The sequence below is a fragment of the Aphelocoma coerulescens genome, chromosome 1 (assembly GCF_041296385.1).
Source record: "Aphelocoma coerulescens isolate FSJ_1873_10779 chromosome 1, UR_Acoe_1.0, whole genome shotgun sequence".
NCBI classification, from domain to species: Eukaryota; Metazoa; Chordata; class Aves; order Passeriformes; family Corvidae; genus Aphelocoma; species Aphelocoma coerulescens.
The window spans coordinates 74,597,492-74,621,275 of NC_091013.1; the positions used below are offsets into that span (position 1 = coordinate 74,597,492).

The 23,784-nt window shown below is 37.9% G+C and overlaps 1 protein-coding gene across 10 annotated transcripts in view; it reads right to left on the reverse strand.

The window, feature by feature from the left end:
* The window catches only part of NUP58 (nucleoporin 58), a 35,867-nt gene extending 12,289 nt beyond the window's left edge, over positions 1-23,578 (reverse strand). For 3 of the 10 annotated variants that reach the window (XM_069013291.1, XM_069013277.1, XM_069013334.1), the window contains exons 1-13: positions 23,274-23,578; positions 19,353-19,492; positions 18,000-18,038; positions 16,420-16,572; positions 15,251-15,385; positions 14,669-14,779; positions 11,933-11,957; positions 11,422-11,487; positions 10,448-10,622; positions 9,106-9,185; positions 8,363-8,481; positions 6,172-6,254; positions 3,018-3,219 (exon numbers count right to left, since the gene is read on the reverse strand). In XM_069013291.1, the coding sequence (XP_068869392.1) occupies positions 3,018-3,219; positions 6,172-6,254; positions 8,363-8,481; positions 9,106-9,185; positions 10,448-10,622; positions 11,422-11,487; positions 11,933-11,957; positions 14,669-14,779; positions 15,251-15,385; positions 16,420-16,572; positions 18,000-18,038; positions 19,353-19,492; positions 23,274-23,383 (1,438 nt within the window). In that variant the 5' untranslated portion in view covers positions 23,384-23,578. Of the gene's footprint in view, positions 1-1,859; positions 3,276-6,171; positions 6,255-8,362; positions 8,482-9,105; positions 9,186-10,447; positions 10,623-11,421; positions 11,488-11,932; positions 11,958-14,668; positions 14,780-15,250; positions 15,386-16,419; positions 16,573-17,999; positions 18,039-19,352; positions 19,493-23,273 lie in introns of those variants that run through there. The other 7 variants (XM_069013308.1, XM_069013317.1, XM_069013324.1 and 4 more) reach the window with 4 other exon arrangements.
* Between the last annotated feature and the right edge of the window lie 206 nt (positions 23,579-23,784).

A 23,784-nucleotide genomic window follows, 5' to 3' on the forward strand; every position in this document is an offset into this window, starting at 1 on the left:
TGCCAAACTAGGGAGAAAGGGTGTGTACAGACAAAACTTAAGCATAATTTCAGTAATTCTAGCTTCAAAAAACCGCACAAAAATTGTGCTTTAACGTGCACACCACAGTCCTGATTATCCATCCCAGGTGAGCAGTGGAGTGCATTTTTGCTCCCTTTCCTCCATACGGCCACGAGTCACTGGCTTTATTTCAATAGAAGCCAGAAATGTCTTGGCATACAGAGAGAACACAGGGTGCACATCTACACCCAGGAACTGGGGAAACATTCCCTGATCCCACATCTTAGATGTAGCTACTAAACTTTTGGCTTCTAAAAATAAATGTAAAATAAATTATCTTTTTCAGAGAAAGAACAGTAACTAAGTTAATCTTATGAAATACTTAACCTTGTAAACATTGAACACTTTTAAAAAGAGACTAAGCATCCTGATCCAATACTAGAATATTATATATTACATTTTTCATCAAAAACTTTAAAGGCCAGATTAATTCTCTTGTTTTATTCTCATCTTCAAAAACAGCAACAGCAGATCAGGTAGTACACAGACATTTCCTTACCCCTCCCTTTACATGTACCTCTTTTCATATCCTTTTTTTCTCAGAACCTTTTACCAACCCTCATCTATCCCACCTTTCAGGATCTAGATCTTGCAAAGAAATATGTGCACTTTCAGCTTCTAGCAGATAGTATTTCCAATTCATAACAACATAATACAAATCTAGAACATGCAGCATTTGCAGTTCTACTACAGCAAATGGTCATCAGAAAACTCAAACAACAAAATGAAGAGGAGGCAGTCCTTAAAGATTCCTGCAAAACTGAAAAAACATACTCTTCTCCTTTTCCAAAACAAGTGGCAGCCTTAATCTGAAACTAGGAAAAAGTCAAGCACTGAAACCAGTAATTTAGGAAAGCTATGAAATGTTCCCATCTAACAAGCCTTTAAGACTTCAAGATATCTTTGAAATAGTTTAGGCCTGACTAACTGTAGTTTTGATCTAGAGGGAACTCAAAGTACCTTTTTTTGTTCATCTAACCCTGAAGAGTTTCAGGTATTCTTGAAGTGCCACTCAGAACATCTATCTATTTCTACTTCTTCAGCTCCTCAAGTGAGTTGCACAGAGGGCAAAAGTATTACAACTGAATAAGCAGTAAAAAGATTGATGCCTACTTCTGTTGGCATGTTTGATATAAGTTAATGGCTTTGTTCTATCTGCATCACTCTTGGAGCTGACACATTTTTGGGGTTTGAAATACTCTGTCAAAACAACCATGAAAAAAGAGACAAACCCCAAACCAACCTTCACAAATTCCCATTTGTTCCTTTCACTATGTTATAGTATAGAGTCACATTACCTCAGTCGTGTTGGTACAGGCTAATTCTGCCTTTTGTTTTGGGCTTTTTTCCCCCCTCCTCTCTTCATTCCTATTACTAAGAGAGTATTCACAAAGTCATGCCATAAGTGGTGTAAGTTTATTGAAGTTATTAGCAGTTCCCTTGAATCTGGACTAGGAAGTTCAGGAACTTCAAATCCCTCACCTCAATTCATGAAAATGCAGGAATGACTTTAAATGTGACTACCCAAGTGTATGATTTCCATAAACAACTAATCCTGTAATGACCATGGAGAGTCTTTAAAAAAAACAAATGTAAGAAAAAGAAAAAGATGAAGAGTAAATTACTCTGGCAACATTAGGCTGCACAAGCAGTGTGCAACAATATGTATTAAAACCACTAAAGCATGACATTACATTAACTCATGTTTTCTGTTTAAAACCAAACTCTTTTCAAGATGCCACTTCAACAAAATTTCCATGGATTAACACAGCAGCAACAGAAAGACTGTGGTCTATGACTGAAATTCCAAAAAGAAGTATTTAATAAAGATTTTGGGTTTTGTTCTGTTCAAAGTAGTTTGGCATACTTGTAATTTAAACCCATCTCCCTGCTGTTTAGAAGGGCAAGGGCTGGAAGCACATTGTATTTCTCTTATGAAAAGGCAACAACAGTCTAATAATGTGTCAAACTTAAGGTGGTTGCTGCATCTCTCTAATTACATCATTCAAAATATCACTGCTGTTACAACACCAAAGAAAGCACTACTATGATTTTCAGTACACCTACATAAATAACATTTTAGAAAATTAAAGGTAGAATGAAGCTACCTATACTTTTCATAATTTGCTGACATAGATATATATCCATAAACAGGGATTCAAGTAAAATTAAATGGAATTGACCTTATTTCTGTTCAGTGATTACATAAATTCAGTTGTCCGTATTCTGAAATCCCTCTCAGAGAGGGTTGCTTAGTATAACAATGTCAATTAAGGTGCCTTAAGTTATTTCCTTTGCCATATGTATCCATTCTTTAGTAGGAGTGGGTCATGCATTTTGGTCTTCTTACTCACACGCCTAGGCAGAACCACTGACCCACTCTACTTTCTCTATTAATGATGCACAATAGCAGAATGGCCAGCAAAAACTGCTCTGTCATACTGACAAAGGAGTTGGCTACAAAATAAGCCAGGCATCTAACTTCCTACTCTACAGAGGTTTGCTTCACTATCCTTCCTGTTCTACAGCATTTTTCATTTTACAGTTCCAAAGTGCTATATAAAAATGAATTATTAATTTTACATAAGGAAAAGATACTATGCATTTAGGTATTCTCTCCAATTTAAAATAATTTACTGCAATGATACAATTTCTGGAAAGAGACTATACTACATGTATTCAGAGATGTTACTTAAGAGTGAAGACTCACATTCCGAGGGGTAAGTTAGAACAATACAGTAAATATCACTAATACAAGTAAATTCACAAGATTAAGTATCTGTTGTATAATTATTGCTAAGTCTACCCTGCATTTTTCTATTGGCTATGTATCAGTAACTTCGCTCATCACAACGTTCAGATTTTTAGTCTAACACAAAGGAAGACTTCATGGAAAATATTACACGAATTTACTATTGTTGTAACACTAATAATCTATAACTTGAATGCACTCAGACCTGTAGCAGGCTGTTGCTGCTGAGTAAGTGTTGCAGCCATTGCAACGGCTGCTGCATTTGGTATGTTGCTGAAAGGGGTCGGTCCAGTGGTAACACGTGGCGCGCTTTGCCACTTCTTAGCTTCTGTTCGTCTTGCCTCAAACACATCCATGGCATCTCCCAGAAAGCTTTTCCTGTAGCCAAGGTATTGGTCTTTGAGCATCTGAAGGGGATGTGAGGAAGCCATTTTAGTTCCATGTATTGGACATGAACCTTTAACTTAATAAGGAAAGAAGTTATAAATAACATTTCCTAAAAGAACAAAAAATCCCACAAAAAACCAAACCAACAAACACCACCACCAAAACAAACTAGAAGCTCCCTCCAAAACCCAAAAAACCTTGGCAGGCTATGAGCTAGAAAGAACTGGTTTGCAACAGCTACAGCCAGAACACGTTCCACACTTAAATTCTGCAAAGCTGTTAGCGTAACTGATACCATTCAGTATGTTAACCTAAGTCTTTCAATGTTGGTGCAAATCACCACAATTCAATTTGTATCACTGTACTTAGCTGATTCAAGAGGCAAAATAAAGCCACATTACTAGCTTATCACTTTTCCTAAGTGTTATCCTTTCTCCATGGAGTCTCCTTTTGCTCCCCCTATCACCTTCACCTGTGTTTCTTTCCTTCCTTTCACTCTTGCATTTCTTCTTACCACAAAGCTAAAGAAGCTACCAGAATTTTAGAACTCACTCTTGTTTCTGATGCATTTCATTAGCAACGTAACACAGTCCAAATGCAACAGATCATTCTGCCTTAGGGTAACAAATCTGCTGTGTTGTGTCCCACCTTCCCTTGCCCCTGCCCTTTCCACCCTCAAAACTCCACCACCTTCTGTGGCAACAGCCCAGCTTGGCTTGTTCATCATGAGCAATTTCTGTCACAGATGAGGAAACTACAGATACCCTGCATAACAAAAAAAGAATAAATAGATTTAACTAGATAACTGAGAGAATTATTTCCATCTTATAACAGAAAATCTTTAAATGCAATAGATTTATTAAAGGACAACAGTTTTCAGTTTATGGAAGGCATACTATGTCCTGTGTTCCTGGCTAAATATATGCTTGTTTCCTCAAAGAGAAGTTTACAGTCCAAAAATTCTGACTTGGGATTTGAACAGCTATAATCCCAAATCTATCAGCAACAGAAAGAAACACACAAAGAATGACCTCATTATCACATCAGAAGTGCTGTCTTTGGAGAGAAAAGACATTTGTAGAATTCTGATGGGATTTAACACAGTGCCAACACTGACTGCCCTAAGAGTTGACAAATGGCATTTGATCTCGTAGAGCAATTCTTAAGGCTAAACTACACTGAATGATTTAATGACGTTACCTACTCCAATTGCACCCAAGCAAATTTTCACTTTTCCCTGACCTGAGGTACAGAATGCAGCTCTATGTTCATACAAGATATAAATATATTCAGCAACTAACCCCAGTTACAGTACAAAGATCTTTAAGGCCAAAATTTTTCTTTTTTACAACTTCAAACCACTGAATCAAAGTGTATGTGGAAACCAGAAAGCCTACTTCAGGAAAAGAAATTAACTGTGATCACAGCTCTGCCTTTCACAAACCAATCACATCCATCTGATAAGGCAGAGACCACAGTTTCAAAAGTGCTCTCCTCTTCTAGCATCTTGTAGCTGATAAACTAAAACAGATGGTTATAATGACAGATTCACTTGAGCAGTACATTCATCTTTCTGTTTTTTGAAGCTTTATTTATAAAATGCCTTCCAAAAATATCAGCATCCACGTGCACCCACTAGATTAAATATCAAAAAAATTTCCTAGAAGAAAAATCCTCAAACCACCCCCTTAATTTCAGGCAATAGAATTCTACGCTAAACCAAAGAAAGTCTTTCCTATTCAGTCACACTGACAAGGTACTGAAGATACCATTGCTTATACCTGCATACTAATCCAGCTGTTCATACTTAAGAACAACAAAAACATCATCATCACAAAGACCACTGCATAAATTCAGGCTACACTCAGATCTCAGAAGCCACGAGGCCTGAAGACATTTGGGATACTTTTTGGGTAATTCTGCTGAAAATATGGAGGAGCCGATATATTCCATACCTGGCAGCAAAACTGAATTAACTAAGAGCAGCACAAATATCTGATGGCAGGTATTTGTAAACCAGTGAGTATCTATGCTGACAGAAGCAATGCAATGCAAGGAATCAAGATCATACAAGATCCTCAGTATTCCTGAGCTCTAGTCAGAAAAAGTAAAAAGTTTCAGATGTTTAGAGAACTAGTAATGCTGTACAGAAGAAGCTTAGAGAAGGAAGCAGAAGATTTAAGAGCTATTTCCATTAAGTAAGTCACTCAGCAGAAACAATTTCAAACACTTGTACTCTTCAAGTTGGTTTGTTTTGGTTTGGTTTTTTGTAGCCAAGAAGGATTCTGAAAAATCATGTATTGCAGGACAGTGACATTTTGTCAACATATCCAGAACTGTATGGAAATGGAATGAGCCATAGTCTGTGATGGAAAAAACAGGCCTAATTAGGACCTTGGATACATAAGCTTTGATACATAATCTTTTCTTTTTCCTTCTACAAATACGACTTACCATGAAAACCAGATTTAAAAACAATAAAATAGACGGAACACAACTTAAACCAACATTCTTTGATAGGCTGAAAAATCTTACATATGGAAACTCACTTTTTTTTTCTCCTGTTACCTATTTGAGCAAGAGCAGATTTAGATCATCTTTGCTTGAGATCAAAAGGTCATTGGGCAAAAATCAAAATACACAAGCATGAGCTCAAAACCAGACATTTTAAGAACTGATCATCAATTAGAAGGAAAAGAGTTAGATGAAAAACATTTTGTAACTCAAATGACTGTGGTCAGTTGCTGTCATACCTATTAGTAAATACTTTAAATGCAACTTCAGTTGAACAAAAGCTACTTTTTTAATCAAAGCACTTTTCCAGGACAGTTTGAAAATTTTTAAAAGCAGTCAATATAATTAGAAGGACAAAAAAAAAACAACCCAACAAAAAGACAATCTGAAGACATAGTTTCAAAAAATGACTCTACAGTCATACAGGAAATACACAGGAACACATCAAAGCAACATACCTTTACATTTTCATGTATTGACTGAAGTTGTGCAGCTAAAGCTACAAATGTTTGATAGATTTTCTGCATAGCCATAGACAAATCTGTAAGAGGCATATAAAACACTGGTAAGTGACAATCTCATCATCATCAGATTTAGTGTTTATACCAAAGTAAGAAGTTCACCCAAAGCCCATACAGCACACAAAACACAAAAAATCCAAAAATCATCCAAGGACTACTTTTTGACAGGGCTTCAAACTTTATTTCGAAAGGTACTGTTTTCTCAGATTTATTTTTATATACATGGTAAAGAGCATTTCCTATGATTCTACTATTTAGCAAAGGCAAAAAGTAGTATTTAAACTAATTTTACCTAGTTACATAGGAACATTTTTTACCTCATTGGCTTTTACCTAGATACAGTTAAATCAGATTTGCTTGCATTTGTGTGTATTTTCCACTCTTTCTGACTTAAAGCATAGGTAAGTGTTCAGTTGATTTTTGGTCAAAGATAGCAGTAGAATGGAAGCTTTATTTACATTTTAAAGACATAATTAACAAGCATCACAGGATCTCTATATCTGGCTCTACCCACAAGCATATCATAATCAGAGAAACACAACAGGGAGCTTCTTGCCTACAAATCTTATATTTAGGATATTCTATTTCCCACACAGATATAAAAGTATTTTCAGGGCATTGACCCAACACTAAGGCAAAACCTTAGTACCAAAGGGAAAATTTCAAAGGTTTTGGCAGAATGAGTCATCTGCTAAAAAAAAAAAAAAAAAAAAAAAAAAGCTCTTCGCATAGAAGCACTGAAACAATGTATCAAAGTGGAGGACAGAAAAGTGCTGAAGTGGGTCTTTCATTGTGACAAGATCAGCTTCTGTATTTGCTCTGAACGATGCACACAGTCTGAATGCAAATATATATCTATATACACACACACACTGAAATGCATATAGTAGCTATCAAGTTCTTGAAGATGCATAGGTCTAGCAATGATTCTCGAACTGAAAATGCTTGCATTTCCATAGGGGAATTTGACCCTTGTAAAACAGAAAAGCTGTAGAATCAATCTCATGCCAACCCACAGGGTTGTGGAGGCAGTAGTATCTAGGAAGACTGGACACAAGTATCCAAATAGTTTGGAGGCAATTTATTGATACTGACTACTAGGTATTTCAAAATTTTCAAGACGAATTGAGTCATGGAAACCTGCATGGCAAAGGAAGCTTTTCTGAATGATAAAAGGCTACACATGCAATGGAGTGTTGACTAGATCATTAGATCATTGCTGACAATATGCTCATACTGGCACAACAGATTGAGCCTTGCTTACACAAGCAAGGAATCTTTCCATTATAGCAGAAACTGCTGAAAACCTTACAAAAAATCTGTAAAGGCATCCTTCTCATACTCTTGATGGACAAGAAGGTCACATAAAGATAGAGGACCCTCAAGATTCAGCAGATCTTTTATTATGGAAGCTAGGTCTAGACAGTCCTCTTGCTTTTTGACATACAACGTCCAAAGTCTGTGCACCATCCTGTGATGGCAAGATGTTTGAGTACGATTTAGCAGAAAAAGACAAGCACTTAAAATCACTGCTTATTGCAGGACCCGTACCTAAAATGGCCCAAAAGATAAAACTCTCTATAACCACAGGAATAGGAACAAACCAGAAGACTATTGTCCAGAGGTCAGCATTCTTTGACCAGAGAGATTTTCTCAAGATTGAATGATGTGGCAGCAAACAAGACCAAATTTTCTCAGTTGGTCAGAGCTGAAGGCAATACTAACAGGCTCCAAACTACAGACGAGTTCTCATTTTGATCTGGTGCTGACAGAGCAGGCACCCATATTTGTCTGGCCAGAAAGCCCAGTGCAAGACAGAAGTGCCAGACATCAGCTAGAGGCTGAAGGGAAGGAGATGTGGGTGTCAAAAGCAAACCAGGCTTAAAAATCACAACTCGGGAAATTGATCCATCTTAAATAGCTCAAGAACCCTTATGGATAGAACCTTTCATTCCAAATCTTTACACTGAATAACTGCAGAATTTATCTGAACACTAATTTGTTCAGTACATTAAATGAGAAAACCCAACAATAACAAAAGAGAAGAGAGATTAATAACTCAGTTTTCATTATAGGTATAAGTTTGCTAAATTCTTAAAGTACAAAAGATTAGAACTGAAACATTTACCTTGCGGAGTTATGTGTGAATTATTTGCTTGAGTAGCAAGATGGTTTTCCAGTTCTTCTATTTGTTGCCTGTACTGCTGCAGCTGTACTTCGAACTGTTCAACCAGGATTCTGAAGTAGCTAGATGAGTAATACAGTGAAATTGTATGATTAAACTTTACTAATTTGTCTGAATTTTTTTACCTAATCTCTATTAGCTGCCAATTTTCATTCAGTTAACGTCAAAGTTAGGTTGTATGACATTCCTGATGTCATTCTACAACCAGAACAAGTGTGAAGACTATTTCTGATGTCTAAGACATAAAGATAATTTAAGCGAAGAAATAAAACACTGATTCTATGAAGCACTCCATATAAATGTTACAAGAAGCAGGGGGAAAAAAACCTGTATTACGAATTAATAGAATCTTTAAACAGTTGGATTGGACTAGATTACCTTGAAAGGTCCCTTCCAAATCCTCTGGCCTTGAATATTTACAGACATGGGGCATCCAACATGTCACTGGGCAACTTCTTCCACTTTCACCATGCTCACTGAAAAAGTTTCTTCCTTGTATCTACTTTGAATCTGCCCTCTTCAGTTTAAAATCATCTCCCCTATCATAACAGGCCCTACTAAAAACTCTGTCCCTGCTTTTTTTACAAGCCCCTGTTAAGTACTGAAAGGCTGCGATGAGATCTCCTCAGTTTTTCTCTTCTCCAAGTCGTATTATTGACTATTTTTTATGAATAACAGCAACTTACTCTGCTGGGGCTGTATTTTCATGCTGAAGACCAGGAGGAGTTTTCTGTGTTCGCAATGCTATTTCTGCATTCTTTAGCTCCTAAATAAACAGAGAAAATTAGTAAAATATAAGGTTCTGCATGAACTGTTCAAAAATAAAAATGCTAGGACTCTACTCTTCATTCGCATAAAATATTTTTGTGTATTTAACACTGTGATAGAATTTGATCAGAAGTGCTCCAAAGAATACACTACCAGGAAGTTGGAGAACTGCAAATACCAACAGAAGTCTGGGGACAGAATGAAAGATACTGAAAGCACATTAAGTGCTCAGAAGTTGAAAAAATACTGCACCAAACTCTCAGAGACAAATTTTTCTATTGTACTTCAGAAATATAATAATTATTGAGAACTAGAGGTAAAAAAGCTGTCAAGTACAAGGAAGTAACACACCTAAAAGAGAAAAAATAGGACAAAAAGATTATTTTGACTTTTTAAAAATATATAAACTAGTTTAGAAAAACACCTCTCTATAGAAATGATCAAGCTGTACATGATAATTACAGCATACACTTCTGCTTAATACTTCCTAACGACTTAACCATTAAGAATTTCTCAGTGCCTGGGTCTGTGATTATACTCAACCCATGTACAGAAATGAGAATATCATTAACAAGCTTTTGTTTTCACAGAAAACTGCTGGCAAGGTGCAACTATAGAGTAAAATAAAGAAAACCATTGAATTTTTGACTTGAGAATAAATTATCACCTATTTATATAGCAAGCAGCCTTGACATGCTAGATGAAATGAAAGGTGGTACAGAACTTGAGAAGTATCTGCATCAAAACTTGAGCTCAAACTGCACAGTTAAGACATACACTGGTGGAGGGAGATGTGACTCAGGTTCCCTAAATGAATACTAGAGTGCTAATCAAGAAATTTTGGTCTTGAAACATTATGGGATTTTTTTTTCTCCAAAGTTATCAGAAGAACACGTATTTGTATTTTTGCTGCTCCAGAGTCCATCATGTTGTTACAAATATGTGCTCACTAGCAGCTGAATATATTACTGAAACTGAACTAAAGTGGACACACATGCCCTTCCACTGCCTTTGATACATAGGAATGCTTTCCTGAATAGAAGTCATTTTACTGTTGTACTTATCTGAAAATACTGACATCACAGACTTCCGTTTCCCCCAGAAACTTCAAATAGATCAGAAGTGATTAAATTTTTCATCCTGTTTACAACTGCTTAGTTGGGACACTTGTGTTAACTTGACTAATAAAGAAGGCTAGCTATCCTATATGAAATAATCAACATACAAACTCTACATAACAAAAGTTATATTCAATTATACCTGTGCAGTTTCAACTTTCAGCTTGTCAATATTAAGAATGTTTCTCTGTAACCCACTGGCGACTACAGAGAGAAGTTGTTTCAAAGCTTTAATGTCTTCTTGTACTTTAAGCATTGCTTTAGAGGACATTCTACTGATTTCTTCCTGAACTTGTTTTTGTTCTTTCACAAATTTCCTGGGGAATGTAAAAAAAAAAAAAAAACGGGGGCGGGGAGGAAAGAAACATAACATAATGAACCTGAAGTACCCAAGTGTTTAGCTCTTGGTCACATTATTTTAATAGCTATTACATTTATTTTTCCAAAACCAAGTACTGAACAGTAAAATTACAGTATAGCATAGTACCATCTTAACTCCTAGCATGTTAATACTGTAAAAAACCAAACCAAAATAAAAACAATCCCCCTCCCCCAAACTCCTCAACTTTAAATAGCAAGTGTTTAAAAATGTTATGCTGACCCCTGACAAACAAAGATATATAGAACATTTTATATATATATAGTAATAAATACACATCTATGTAATAAATACACATCTATGTAAAAGCAATTACCACTTTGAACTCACAAATACAATGCATGCAGCCTAGCCTACAAACCATTTCCCTCCTGCCCGAGGGAAAACTCTTTTACAATCCTCTATTCCACAGAAGATCCACAATGCACATGCAATACAGACATAAGGTTCGATACTTACTATACATGTGCAACAGGCTATTATTAATACTCATACAGCATATTGTTGGGCAGGCCCATTTGCATAAATGCATGTAAAAGTGAGACTGAAAAAACCAGACTAAGATTTCAGCTACTAGAACTATCCATCCATTCTGTTCCCAAGGCTGACCTGCTGAAAGGCCTTCGGCTAATAACTCCTCCTTCGTGCAGCCTGCAGGAAGGCGTTCTTGTCACAGAGCATCAACAGTATACAATACTTTAGCTAAACAGCTATCATAAATAAAAACCATTACTTACTGTAGATTTTCTACATCTTGACATATTACCGGAGGTAGATTTTCATCCTTCAGTGCTTTGCTATCTCTACAGGAGACAATGAATGTTTAGATGGTCCTTCAATACTGCCAAACGTTTTTGCACGACTAGTAAGTATCACTAAAACATTTGAGGAAGTGATTGCACAATTTCACACCCATTGCATGAATGTTGCAACTAGGAATGATTTGTATTAATGCAAACAGATCCTATCCAGGGTCCAAGCCTGTGGTGTAAGCATGGTACACATTTGCAGAAACCACTTTTCAGACCAGATGATCAGTCTATAGCAGGTGCCAGATAAGCTGTAGGTATTGCATTTGAAGGAACAATTGCAGTGCTTAAAATCATGATCAAACATTACTGAATTGCCCATATTGCAGATATTGGTTATGTATATCTTTTTTCAGTTAACAAATCAGCACAAAAGCTGAAGTATTCGTTTAGGTGTTTCCTATTAAAACATGGAATGCAAAGAAAATCTGACACTTACTCTGGTCTTGTTCCCGTTTTGTCGCCTAGAAAATAAAAACTGTAGGTCATAAATGAAGCTCTGAAGAACAAAAAAACCAATCTTAATGAGATTTTAAGAAAGAACTAATAACTACAATCTTCTTGATTTCTCATGATAAGCAGAACAGAAAGAAAGGAAGTTTTAATTTACACCCCCTTCAGAGATAACTATCTTTTCAGGAACAATGGTTCAACAGTTGAGGTGCTAATTTCTTGGCACTCAGAGTAACAACCTCTTGAGTCACTATACAAGTCACAACAAATGCATAAATAACTGCAGTTGCATAAGAAATGTTTCTGCTTATGCAGCCTCAACTCACTTCAACCTGCAGCCACAAAACATTCAAGTGTTCAAATTCAGCAATGGCAGTCTCCTCTCAGATATGCAGGCAATGAACATTTGCCCACTGAGTTTCCTAAGAATTCTGCTATTGTATTAAGTCCAGAAATTAGTGAGATTTTACAGAACTGAAAATGTTACTGCTTACCTGCCACCTATACGCTCTAAACTACACACCTGTGGATCAAGATACCAAATGCCTCTGAGTGACAGAACAGAGCTGCAAACAGCATCATGCATAACACAGGGCATGACTATTTCTAGTCATGGCTGCAGCAGTAATTGCATTCCATACCACAGCAGTTTGCTAGGAAGAGCACGTACTCAGCCCAAGAAAAAGGCTTCATCTTCTTCAGCTGAATCCAATTCACATCCTGTCAGTGCCACCAAGGCAGAAAGCAGCTACACAGCTAATGCTAGTACCACAGACATTTGAAGCTGCACAAGTCAGTGCTCCTGCCAGGAGAAGCTACTACTTTTAGAAGCAACATCTATTTAAACCGTTGGCAGACTCCGTCACCCAGTACTTTAGACAGACTGCACTCACAACCATTCCCTTTGCCTTCTGCTAAAGGGGAAAAAAACCTACACAAAATTAGGGGGAAAAAAGCATGAGGGACAAACATCAGAATTTAGGACTTCTTTATCTGCTGATAATCTAAAAGATAGGCAGAAAACTAAGCACACTTTGCTTTTGTGCTTCAGCCACCTTTTTGTTGTTGTTGTTGCTGTAAATCACAATATTTACAAATTTCACATCAGATTTTGCTACTTTCTGGGCAAGTGAGTGCTTCAGATTTTGTATTTTTTAACATTCTCTTTAGCAAAAAAAGAGGAAAATATGTATTAGAACAGGTTTTTTCCCCCCTGCAGCCATGTTTTGAAGAAATACTAGATGGTCAGTCTTCAGAAGCAAAAACTTTTATAACCAATTCCAGAAGAGAGAACAGAGGTTCTAGTCCCTATCTGTCCTGGGATTCCTAGGGCACTTTTCTTTCATAGCCATATCACCCCCTTCCTTTTCCTCACAAGGAAAAGAGAAATAAAAACCTCAAAACCACGGAACCACCACACTCAAACCTTAATGCAGTTCCCCATATAGTAGTATAAGCAACCGTACTGACAGAACTAAATAGCAGCACATGGGTAGGGATATTTATCAGGCCTGCTTAAGTCAGCACTAGCCATTAAGGGAAACACTTCTGAATTAAAACCTCAAAAAACATAGTCTCCTTTGACATTTCCCACTGCTTAGCTAAGGGATCTCTGCTCATCCTGACAGCAATAGTCCAACTCACCCAGTTCCACTATACAACATATGGGGGAATTCAGGTTACTCTAAGTTTCCACCCTAAAAGGTGAACATAACACTACTACCAAAGTCGATTTTTACTCTGTGGTTCTCTGGTCCTTATTTTATGATAGCTGTATGTTATGGAAGTGTTGTGATATCCTAATATTGCAGTAATGGAAATCCCTAAGTATCAGAGCCTTTTCATTACTCTATGTTTCAGTAATAAATTCCAAAAACAATCAACATCATGCAAAGCACTCCAGTTTTGACAATCAATATGTCCTCTCTTTTACAAGTAAGAACTCTCCACAAATGATGCTACTCTGTAAAGCTGGTTTCATAGAGCTTATATATATTCTTCTCTTTTAGCTATTGGCATACCTAAATCAAAATTTCAGTCCCGAATGAAATCAAGAGACTAAATTAACAGTACTGATTCCCCAGTAAAAGCAAGGCAAATTACAAGCATCCATATGTCAATGCTCAGTATTCCCTTACTTAAGTACTTTAAAGCTACTGCAGAAGTAAAGTTTTTGTAACTGGTTTTAACAACCTGACAGAATGCATAATATAGAACTACACACCACCAGAAACAGTTTTGAAGAGTAACATCTAAAATTAGGACACTAGTTGTGCAGGTTTTCAAAAATAACCCCAAGTTTAAGATCTGTTACAGCTAGACAACACTAGTTTCAAACCAGTGCTTTTCATACTTACAACACTTACTTAAACATTGCTCTGCTCCTCCCTCTAGTGACAATCTGACACAGAGCTCTGCAGAAACCTGTGACAGCATCTCAGCAAGCAGCCCTGAGTCTTCACTCACAAAAAGCTGAAGGATTTAGGTCCTGGTTCTCAAGCCTATACTTATTTTTAAAATAATTAATACTGCATTGCATTTGCAAGCATGGTCTTCTGTACAAGCACAATATCTAAGAATGAAATCAACCAAAATGCCTTTGTAAGAGGGAAGTAGTTATCAACTTCAATACCACACTCCTAACCCAATTAAATAGTCTTTGCTGTAGTGTTCTGATCATTCTCTCAATTAAAAAAAAAAGAGCGTTTTAAAACAAACTTACTCTTTTTGTCTGAAGAACTACTAAAATCAATGCCACCGAGACCTTCATTGGCAGTAGTTGAAGGAGCTGCAGTTGTGCCCAGAGTCAAACCCAAAGCATTCTGCCCAAGTCCTACAAGAAATCCAAACAGCATTTTTGCATTTTGCAGTGTTATCAAGACTACAACATAGCACAAATTCTTCCTCTAGAGCTGTGAAATGACAACACTGATAGTGAGATATTTTATTCAGACCAAAACTCACCAAAAATAGCGAGCTTTCCATTTCTCCACAAATAGAGTCAGTCATGTATCATTGCCCTCTCCCCATACATGATCAACTTCCTTGAGCCAATTAAAGATTTCCATGCATTTTCATTTTTTAAGAAGTGTTAAGTACTAATGAATTTAAGAATAAGAAAGGAGCCAATTATTTCAGTTTCATTTTTATTGTCCATGGATAGCAATACTGTTCTTATCCATAAAACTTAAAAACTACATTTCCACAGTGTTAACACTTTCTATAAACTAAATCTTACATTATACAATCACATATTAAATGTCATTGCTTTGAGACAAGAGGAAAAAACTAAAATAATGTTCACCTGTTGCTGCTGTGCTTGTGTTCTGGAAGAGTGAACCTCCTAAGCCTGCTAAGGCTCCTCCTAAGGAAAGGCCTGTGGAAGCAGTTGTAGTTGGAGCAGTTGCACCACCCAAATTTAAAGTAAAGCCAGTAGTTCCTGCAGAGAAAGGAAACCACCTTCATGTAGACACTGCCTTCAAATACATCCACAGACAATCTGAAATAACTGAAAGGTCTGAATAGCATCTTTATCATAATTGGATAATAAGTGTTTTTATTTCCTGCAGAGTTTTCACACACAGCCATAGCCTTTTGAATTATGTTATTTTGCTTTATAACCGCATAATTATTAAAAAAAATTTATAATTAGCCTGTATTTACCTGCAACTATATAAAAATTCTGGCAGTCTGCCAGAACCCTACAGAATCTAGAACCTAGCACAAAATTTATTTTACAGCATAATGGAACTCATGATACTGATTTTTATATTAAAATACTGAAATTTTAGTGTTTAATGTTCAACATTAAAATATTTATACAAGACACATGATACAACAACATTTCCATAGTAGCTTGAGGTGCTTTTTGGAATTAAGCATTCCAACTTTCAGTAGTATAGGGAAGAATTGAGTAGAGAAAGACCACAAGCATAAAAGGACAGCGAACAGAGGGCACAGAGAGCTGAACTCAAATGCAGACTTGTAAGGTTAAGAAAAATTAACTCCAGTCTCAATTACCATCATGCTTGGTGCAGTTCAGCTGAGTTAAATATGGTGGCAGGTGTATGACAGTATGAGAAGTGATTAGGAAAAACATTATTTCCACTGCAAGTTAACCATTTCAGGCCACCTGCAATAGGTAGGCATTTTACAAACTTTGCAGATGCACAAGTAGGAAGCTTTCAATCTTCAGCAGAGTTAACAATACGAGAAATAATTTTACATGATGAATCAGCTCTTGCTACACTTCTAATTACTTGGACTTTATGCTGTCTATATTGCTAGGTACACCGACCATAATTCTATCTGTATTAGGGTACCCAAATGTAGAACTCAAGCAGTCCAATGAACCCCCTTATTTAAGTACAAGATTATGTAAGTAATAGAAAAATAAATGTAGAACTGTTATACAATAAAATTTTATTGTTAAACAAACAAACAAACAAAAGATAGCCCCAAACATTTTCCTACCTGCTGCAGGAGTTGATGTAAGGGCAGATGACAATGACAGGCCACCCGCTGAGGTAGAAGTAACAGGTAAAGCAAATGGCGTGGCTGAACCTGCAGGTTTGTTGAAACCTAAACTAAAGCCTGTGGTAGCTGCTGATGTGGTGGCAGGTGTGCCTAAAAGAAACCCAAAACCAGTTATTACTCTTGGAACACTCAGAGAATAAAAGCTAAATTCACCGCCTCTTTTGCATCTCATTTAACCAGGATGAGCGACATAGCACAAAACATCACTTGCATCAAGTAAAATACTCCCAGAGAACTTTAAAATAAATTTCAGTGGTTTACATCAACTGCACAGGCATTTTGCTCCAGAATTCCGAGGGATCCACTGGGCTTTAATTCTGGACTGGAAATTATATCTAGTAGCAATCTATAAACTGCGTAAAAAGAATAAAAAAAAAGCTTCCACCAAAAGCATCCAGTAGATGACACAAACAGTAAATTGAGCTATAAACAATACTACTCAAAATACAGACTACAAATTCTCAGTTAGATGTGTGTACCAAAGTGAATGCATATATCCTTCCAATTTGTAAACAAGAAAAATACATTGAGATGTCACTTCCTCAAAGTTTACTTTTGAACATTTTTAAGTAAAGTAAAAAACTTCCTGCTGTTTTCATGGTAAGAACACACTTCACATTCTAGAATCCCTATTCCAAAGTAAAGGAGCATGCAAATACATACACAAACCACTACAGCAAACATATACTTTGTATTCTCAGTAACTGCTGTCTGTTTTGGATGACATCATTTCATCCAGCTAGTGAACAGAATTAATGTTCATCTGCACAGTAGGGACTTCCACATATGATTACATATCACACAGTCTCTTCTAGGTTAGTTGCTGCTCCTCCCTTCTTCTGCCCATTTGATTTTCTTCTTTATTCAACACTATTTTTTCCTATTTATTCATAGTATGGCTTCCTAAGTTCTTTGACTGCAGTGTCTTGTAGCACCTCCACCCCTAACAGTCATGATACTCAAGCTCAGTTATTCCTCAGACCTCAGCTGCTGTTTAAAAAAAAAAATCAAAACCAAGCCAACAACAACCCATTTACTCCTGTATTTCTAATGACAGCTGCAAAATAGTCACCACAGATGGATCAGAGAAACAAAAAATATCCTCCAAGTCTGTTCCCAGTTCAACCCTCTTTTTTCTTCTAAAAGAGGTAATTACCAAATAGACGTGTTCACACAGGGCTCACCAGATCAAGAAATTCTGTATAAATATTTCTTTGATAACATATCTCCCTCCCCTCTGCTGAAGGATGAAACTCATTAGGGGAGCATAAATACACAGTTCAACTTTCGATTGTCACTGTTGTACAAGAATTGAATAATCCTTTAACACATCACAGTGCCCAGAACTGCAGGGCTCCATTCTGATTTACGGCCTTAACACGTGGGCTGCAAAGCAAACTGCAATTAGTAATGGGGAAAAAGCTCACATACGATCACTAACTCTGTACATTTCAAGAAAAATCTGTCTCTTGGGTTTTTTTATCTGCATAACATTAAAATCCAAATTAGGTCCTTACCTAACGTCAGTCCTGTAGCAATAGTTGTTGCTGTTCCTGCTTTAAGAACGAGAACAAATAAACAGGGTAAGAACAGTAGTAGAAGGCTACAGAGAAGTTATGACAGTAAAAAACATGAAATAAAATCCTGAAACAATGCAACATTATGAGACAACTACTATACAAGTCTTTCTGTAGTGTACTGAAAATAAGACATTAACACAGAAAACAGTATTGGTAAGCACCAGCAGCACAAATGAAAGCACAACTGACTTCAAAAAACATAACTTTTCTTTATAAGAGGCTGCTAACAAAGAAGCTAATGTTAACACATTAACATGTAAATTATCTGAAATTTCAAATAAATCAAGTTAAAAAGATGAAAACTAGTAATTGTATCTATTTTTCTCAGCCACATGGTAGTACATAACACCAGCATGTAAGCTATCAGATTTACAGTATAATGAAGAGGATTATAGAGTCTAAAGTCCTTGTAAAATCCTGTGTCTTGGTTTAGGGTTTCTGCCCCACTGATAATTTAAAGAGATTATTCTGGACACAGTGTTAGGCCATTTCATATTTTAAAAGCCATCTGATTAGATTATCAAAAGAATCACTGAAAAGAAAATTAGCCCAATGTAGCCAACCACAGTAATACAAGCTTTCAGTTTATTGCTGAATTTACTTTTAATAGATTGGTTCTTAGAATTTTCCCCATCTACTCATCTAAGCATACAAGAAGAAAAAGACTATTTTATCCAGCAATATTGCAGCAATTAAGTTATGTCTGCTTGATGGCTGAAAAAAAATACCCCCAGTCAGAAAAGTTTTATTCTTTTGTAGTCCATTACTCCTGTAAGAAACTATGTTCATAGGCTGAATTAGAGACCTAAGAAAATATTCAATTCCTTCAGGCATGTAGCACTCAAAATCATCAAACAACAAATTCGGAAAGGTTCACTACTGTAGAATTACAAGTACTGCATCACAAATGCAAACAACCCCACGAAATTTTAAAATACTTTTAAAATCTAAATATACCTCAATCTTAATTCAGTTTGGAGTATCCTGGATGAAGAGTTACGATTTCTAAAATACACCAGGATTCAAACTACAGAACAATTTACACATAGCCCAGGAAGTTTTCTGGTAATTGCATTTGTGTTTCTGCTGCACTGGTACCGCTTAATTCTCAATGAATAATCTTTTAAACTGCTTAATGAAGCCGTTTTATAAAACTGCATAAGTAATATTCTGAGCTACAGAACTACCATAAAATAGTAAACACTTTAGGATGACCCAGTTTTTTGAATATATATAATTTATTTCTTCACTGCTGAATCCAAAATCTGCAGTATAAGATTTCTTTTCTACCTGTACTGGTGCTTCCTAGTGTAAAGCCAGTGGTTGATTTTGATCCAAAAAGTCCACTCCCAAAGCCCAATGAAGGAGCTGATGTAGTTGCTGTAGCAGTGGAAGAGCCCAGAGTTCCAAAATTAAGTCCTCCTGTTGAGCTATTACAAAATAAGACTATTAGCAATAATTCTATTTCAAAATGAAAACGCCCCCCCCCCAATTCAATTTCTTTCTGATTTCATTCACTTTCCCACAAACACCATTCATCACAAAACCCAGCTGGGCAAGACAGTCCAAGCTCACTGACACTGAAGAGAAAGAAGGAGCCCATTTCCCTCCTTCCTTCCACAGCTCCGTAACTCTCATTGCTTCCCTGACACTAACTCCAGCATTTGTTCAACTGCTGTTGAGCTGACAGATCTTACTAGACGTCTTGGATATTTAAACTTTTCTGCGTTAGATCATCTCATTCATTCTGCCTAATTGTTCTCCCTGTGCTACTGAAACGAGAGAACAAATGCTAGAAGAAGCACAAAGATAACAAATCTGTATGAAGATCTTTTCAAAGCAGGTTACAAGTCCAGTTAGTTATCTCTGACCAGAAACTTCTACCAGTGTTGCCTTCTTTCATTCTTAAGTGATAAGCAGAGATACAGAACCATTCACATCAACAGCACAACTTCACCCTATCTTACTATCAAAACACACCGAAGCATGAATTAATTTTCTAACCAAAATGTTATCCTTTTGCACAGGTGCCAACCATATTCCTACTGTACTTTTTCAGACTGTCTACCTGTCAGAAGGTTACAGAAAAAAACTTCCAGATCTATTTTTACAGGTGAAGAGAAAGAACAGAGAGAATCAGATCGGTCATCCCTAGGAAAATGAAGGCTTTAATATTTATTTTGGGTAACTACACATTTTAGAGATTTCATGCCAAATAGAGAACAAGCTTTACAGTTCGCACAGAACACAGGAGAATACAATAATCATGGTTATCTCCAGCCAATGAAATTACAGGTATTAGCACCCAGATGAGTCTATGGTTTTAGAAATTTTGTTCTTAATTGAGGAAAGAACAGATGAATAATTTATCAGATGAATAACAGTAACTTCCTGGTCCCATTTGTGAGCCTTTTTAGAAACAAGGTTCAGTTTTCACAAACACTTTTGCTTAAGTACAACAGCAGCACTGAAACAAAATGCAATTTAAACTTCAGGCTAGTAGGTGTCAAGGAGTTCTTTCTTTCAGATGTTTAGTATTCTCATTGTTCCCTAATCTCCTCTCTCTTTTTTTATGAGGGCAGCTCCTAAAATAACAAGTCAAACACAAAAGTAAATCCTTAAAAAAAAGGTACAATTACTCTTGAATTAGAACTTTTCAAACTATCTATAAAACTGATCGTGGCAAGCCCAGTTGGTTGCAAGCTCAGAACTAGGTGTGAGTTATTTTTTAGGCAGTAATTTGGGAAGCAGAGTGGCCAAGAAGTTTAGAAGGACAAAGACTCACTAACTGTCCCATAGATCCAGAGCATTTCAGCCATCCTTACTCCCAAAATTTCAACATACCAAAATGCAGCACCATGACCTAACTGCTTGTAAAATTAAACATAAAAAATGGTGCTTCTCTCGCTAGTCAAGAGCTTACATGTCTCATCTTTTTTCCAGTAGATGATTCTTCTGTTAAAGTTTTTTGTGTTACAGCATTCCCGTAGAAGAAAGCTAAGGTACAAACTATGATACTCAGCACTATAGGAGGACAAAAAAAAAACCCAAACCAACACAAATAAAATGAAGTGGCCTTTTTCTCAAGGTAGAAAGAATCCAAAAATGTAGGAACAGAGTAATGGCAGCATTCTCAGCAGCAGGAGAAAGCATGGGCCAGAAGGACACAGACGGAAGGAAGAGGAGCTCAGGTCACTGAAGTCAGGCCTGAACTCTTAATTCTAGAGCTAGATTGAAGCACTGCATCTGGCTAAAGCATAAGATGCAGAACACCAACTAAAAAAGAGTGCCAGTACCTGAAAGGCTACTGGTGCAAAGCAGGAATTAGATAGGCTGGCAGGTCACAGAGGCTTTTGGCTACCAGAATATAGTCTTTGGTCACATAACATTTATGCTCGGACCAGACAACCAAATTCTTTTTCTCCCAACACCTGGCAATATCATCTTAGTTTGCTTGAGAACATGTTTGAGACTGTAAGAAGAAGCTGTTCTTCTGATCTGGGTCTATCTCATAGGGATGCTCAAGAAGCAGTTAGAAGGCCCCTTCCTCTACGATATTTCTTGAGCAACAGCTCAAGAATCGTCTTGCTTGTAAAAATAAATAAATGAACAAAGATGCAGAGCACCATACTGCTATTACTTAGCACCTATAAAACTTAAATATTTCTGTTTGGTGGGTTTTTTTGTGTTCTGTCTGGCTTTCTTATCCCTTAAAATTAAGTTCAATAGGCAGTTTTTTAAGGTGCATATCAACAAGACAAAAGAGTTTCCCTTATTTCACTACGTTTAGAAGAATGGTTTTGAATTGAAAAATATTATTTTAACTTGTTCATTTTAATCACAGGAAACCTACATTAAGAAGGCATAAAGCAAAAGAGCAAAAACTCTTTACCTGAAGTCCACATCAGTTTCACTATAGGAGTTAAAATAAACAAAACCCCAAAAAACAAAAAAAAACGAACCAAAAAAACCCCCAAAGCAACCAAATAACCAAAAACAAAACAAAAGACACCCCCCAAAAAAACCTCAAAACCCCCAAATTCCCAAACAATTCCTCCCCCCTAAACAAGTAGCAATAACACAAGAAAGTCATCAATCTGTCACAACCACAACAACTACATTATTACAAGAAACTCAGAAATCTTGTTCCCTCTCATATGGGCTTCCAATGAAGCAATACTGCCATTTAATCCAAGGATTAAAAGGATGTCCTTCAGATCCAGATGTTCTGCTCTCTCCATCTCACAATGCTATTTCCTGACGTTTCTAAGAGGTATTTCCAAATGTATCACCTTAAGCGAATCTCCCTTGAGTAATCGCCCCTGTCCATTTAGTTTACACTACAGTGATCAATTCTGATCACGTTTGGGAAAGTCTCTCATACAAAGTCCCATAAAAGCCTTATTCTTCAACAGAAGTACAACAGCAAGCAGGTCAGAATAAAAAGCCTCTGCTAGTCCAGTTGTGTGCAAAGAAACAGAAAACACCCCACCAACAAGAAAGACTTACCTGTTATTCTGAGAAGCCTAAACCATAACGCTTTGAGTACAGAGCCTGCTGCATCTCACATGCACAAAGATCTCCTTTTCCTCTAAGATACTGTACGCCAAACACAAGGTTATTTTCGTCCGAAAGTGTAAGATCGAACCTAACTTCGAAAACACGTACGGAATATCACTTTTGGACACTGAACATGTGGGCTCTGGCATCAAAGTGCTCCACGCCGCGGACGCAAACTCAGGCTGACTCTGAGGGAAACCTGGATACACAACTGATTTCACATCCTGCGTTCAGAGCGGCAGGGTGAACCGTGGAAGGAGGAATCCAAAGCCAAACCAAAGCACAATAAGAAGAACAACTCTCTTAATTATTAGCTGCTGAACAGATCGCTCCCTACGTTTCTGCTGAAGGCGCAGGCCGGGAAGGAGACAAGGCAAGGAGGCCGGAGCAGACACGGCGCAGCCGTCTCGCCCGCGCACCAAGGGCCCTGCGGCCGGGACTGCCGGGCCCCTCCAGGAGTGAGCGAGGCGCCGAGACACGAGCCCAGGGCAGGGACTCACTCGCCCACTCACACACACACGCACGGGCCACCCCTGCCCTCCGCACCACGGGGGCCCTGGTTCGGGCTGGGCCCAGACCCGCGCGGCAGCCTCAGGCCGCGAGGGGCTGCCGGCATGGCCGAAACCGAGAGGGGTGGGGGCGCCGCGTTACCTCGGCGTGGCGGTTCCGAAGGAAAAGCCCCCGACTGCTCCTCCTCCTCCTGTCCCGGCGGCCGCCGTGGAGCCCAGGGTGCCCGCGCCGAAGGAGAAGCCCGCAGACATGGCGGCGGCGGGAACAGCCGGAGAGCGGGACCAGGAGCCGGAGGCGAGGGCCGGGTCGGTGGGTGAGTAGGTCGGGCGGTCGTGGGGTGGCGGCCCCTCAGCCCCGCATCGCGCCCGCCACCAACTGCGGAGCGAGCGGCAGCACCGAGCGAGCGGACGGACACCGGCCACGCTCCCTCCGCGCGCCCGCCGCAGTGCACCACGGGACAGCCTGACGGCCCTTAAAGCGACAGTAACCACCGGAAGTTGGGTTGGAAAAGACCTCTGGGATTGGTGCGTCCAACTTATGCCCCAGAACCAGCAAGTCGACTAGACCATGGCATTGAGTGCCATATCGTCGCTTAAACACCTCAAGGGACTTTTTTCTTTTAATCATCCTTTCTGTGAAGAAATTCCTACTG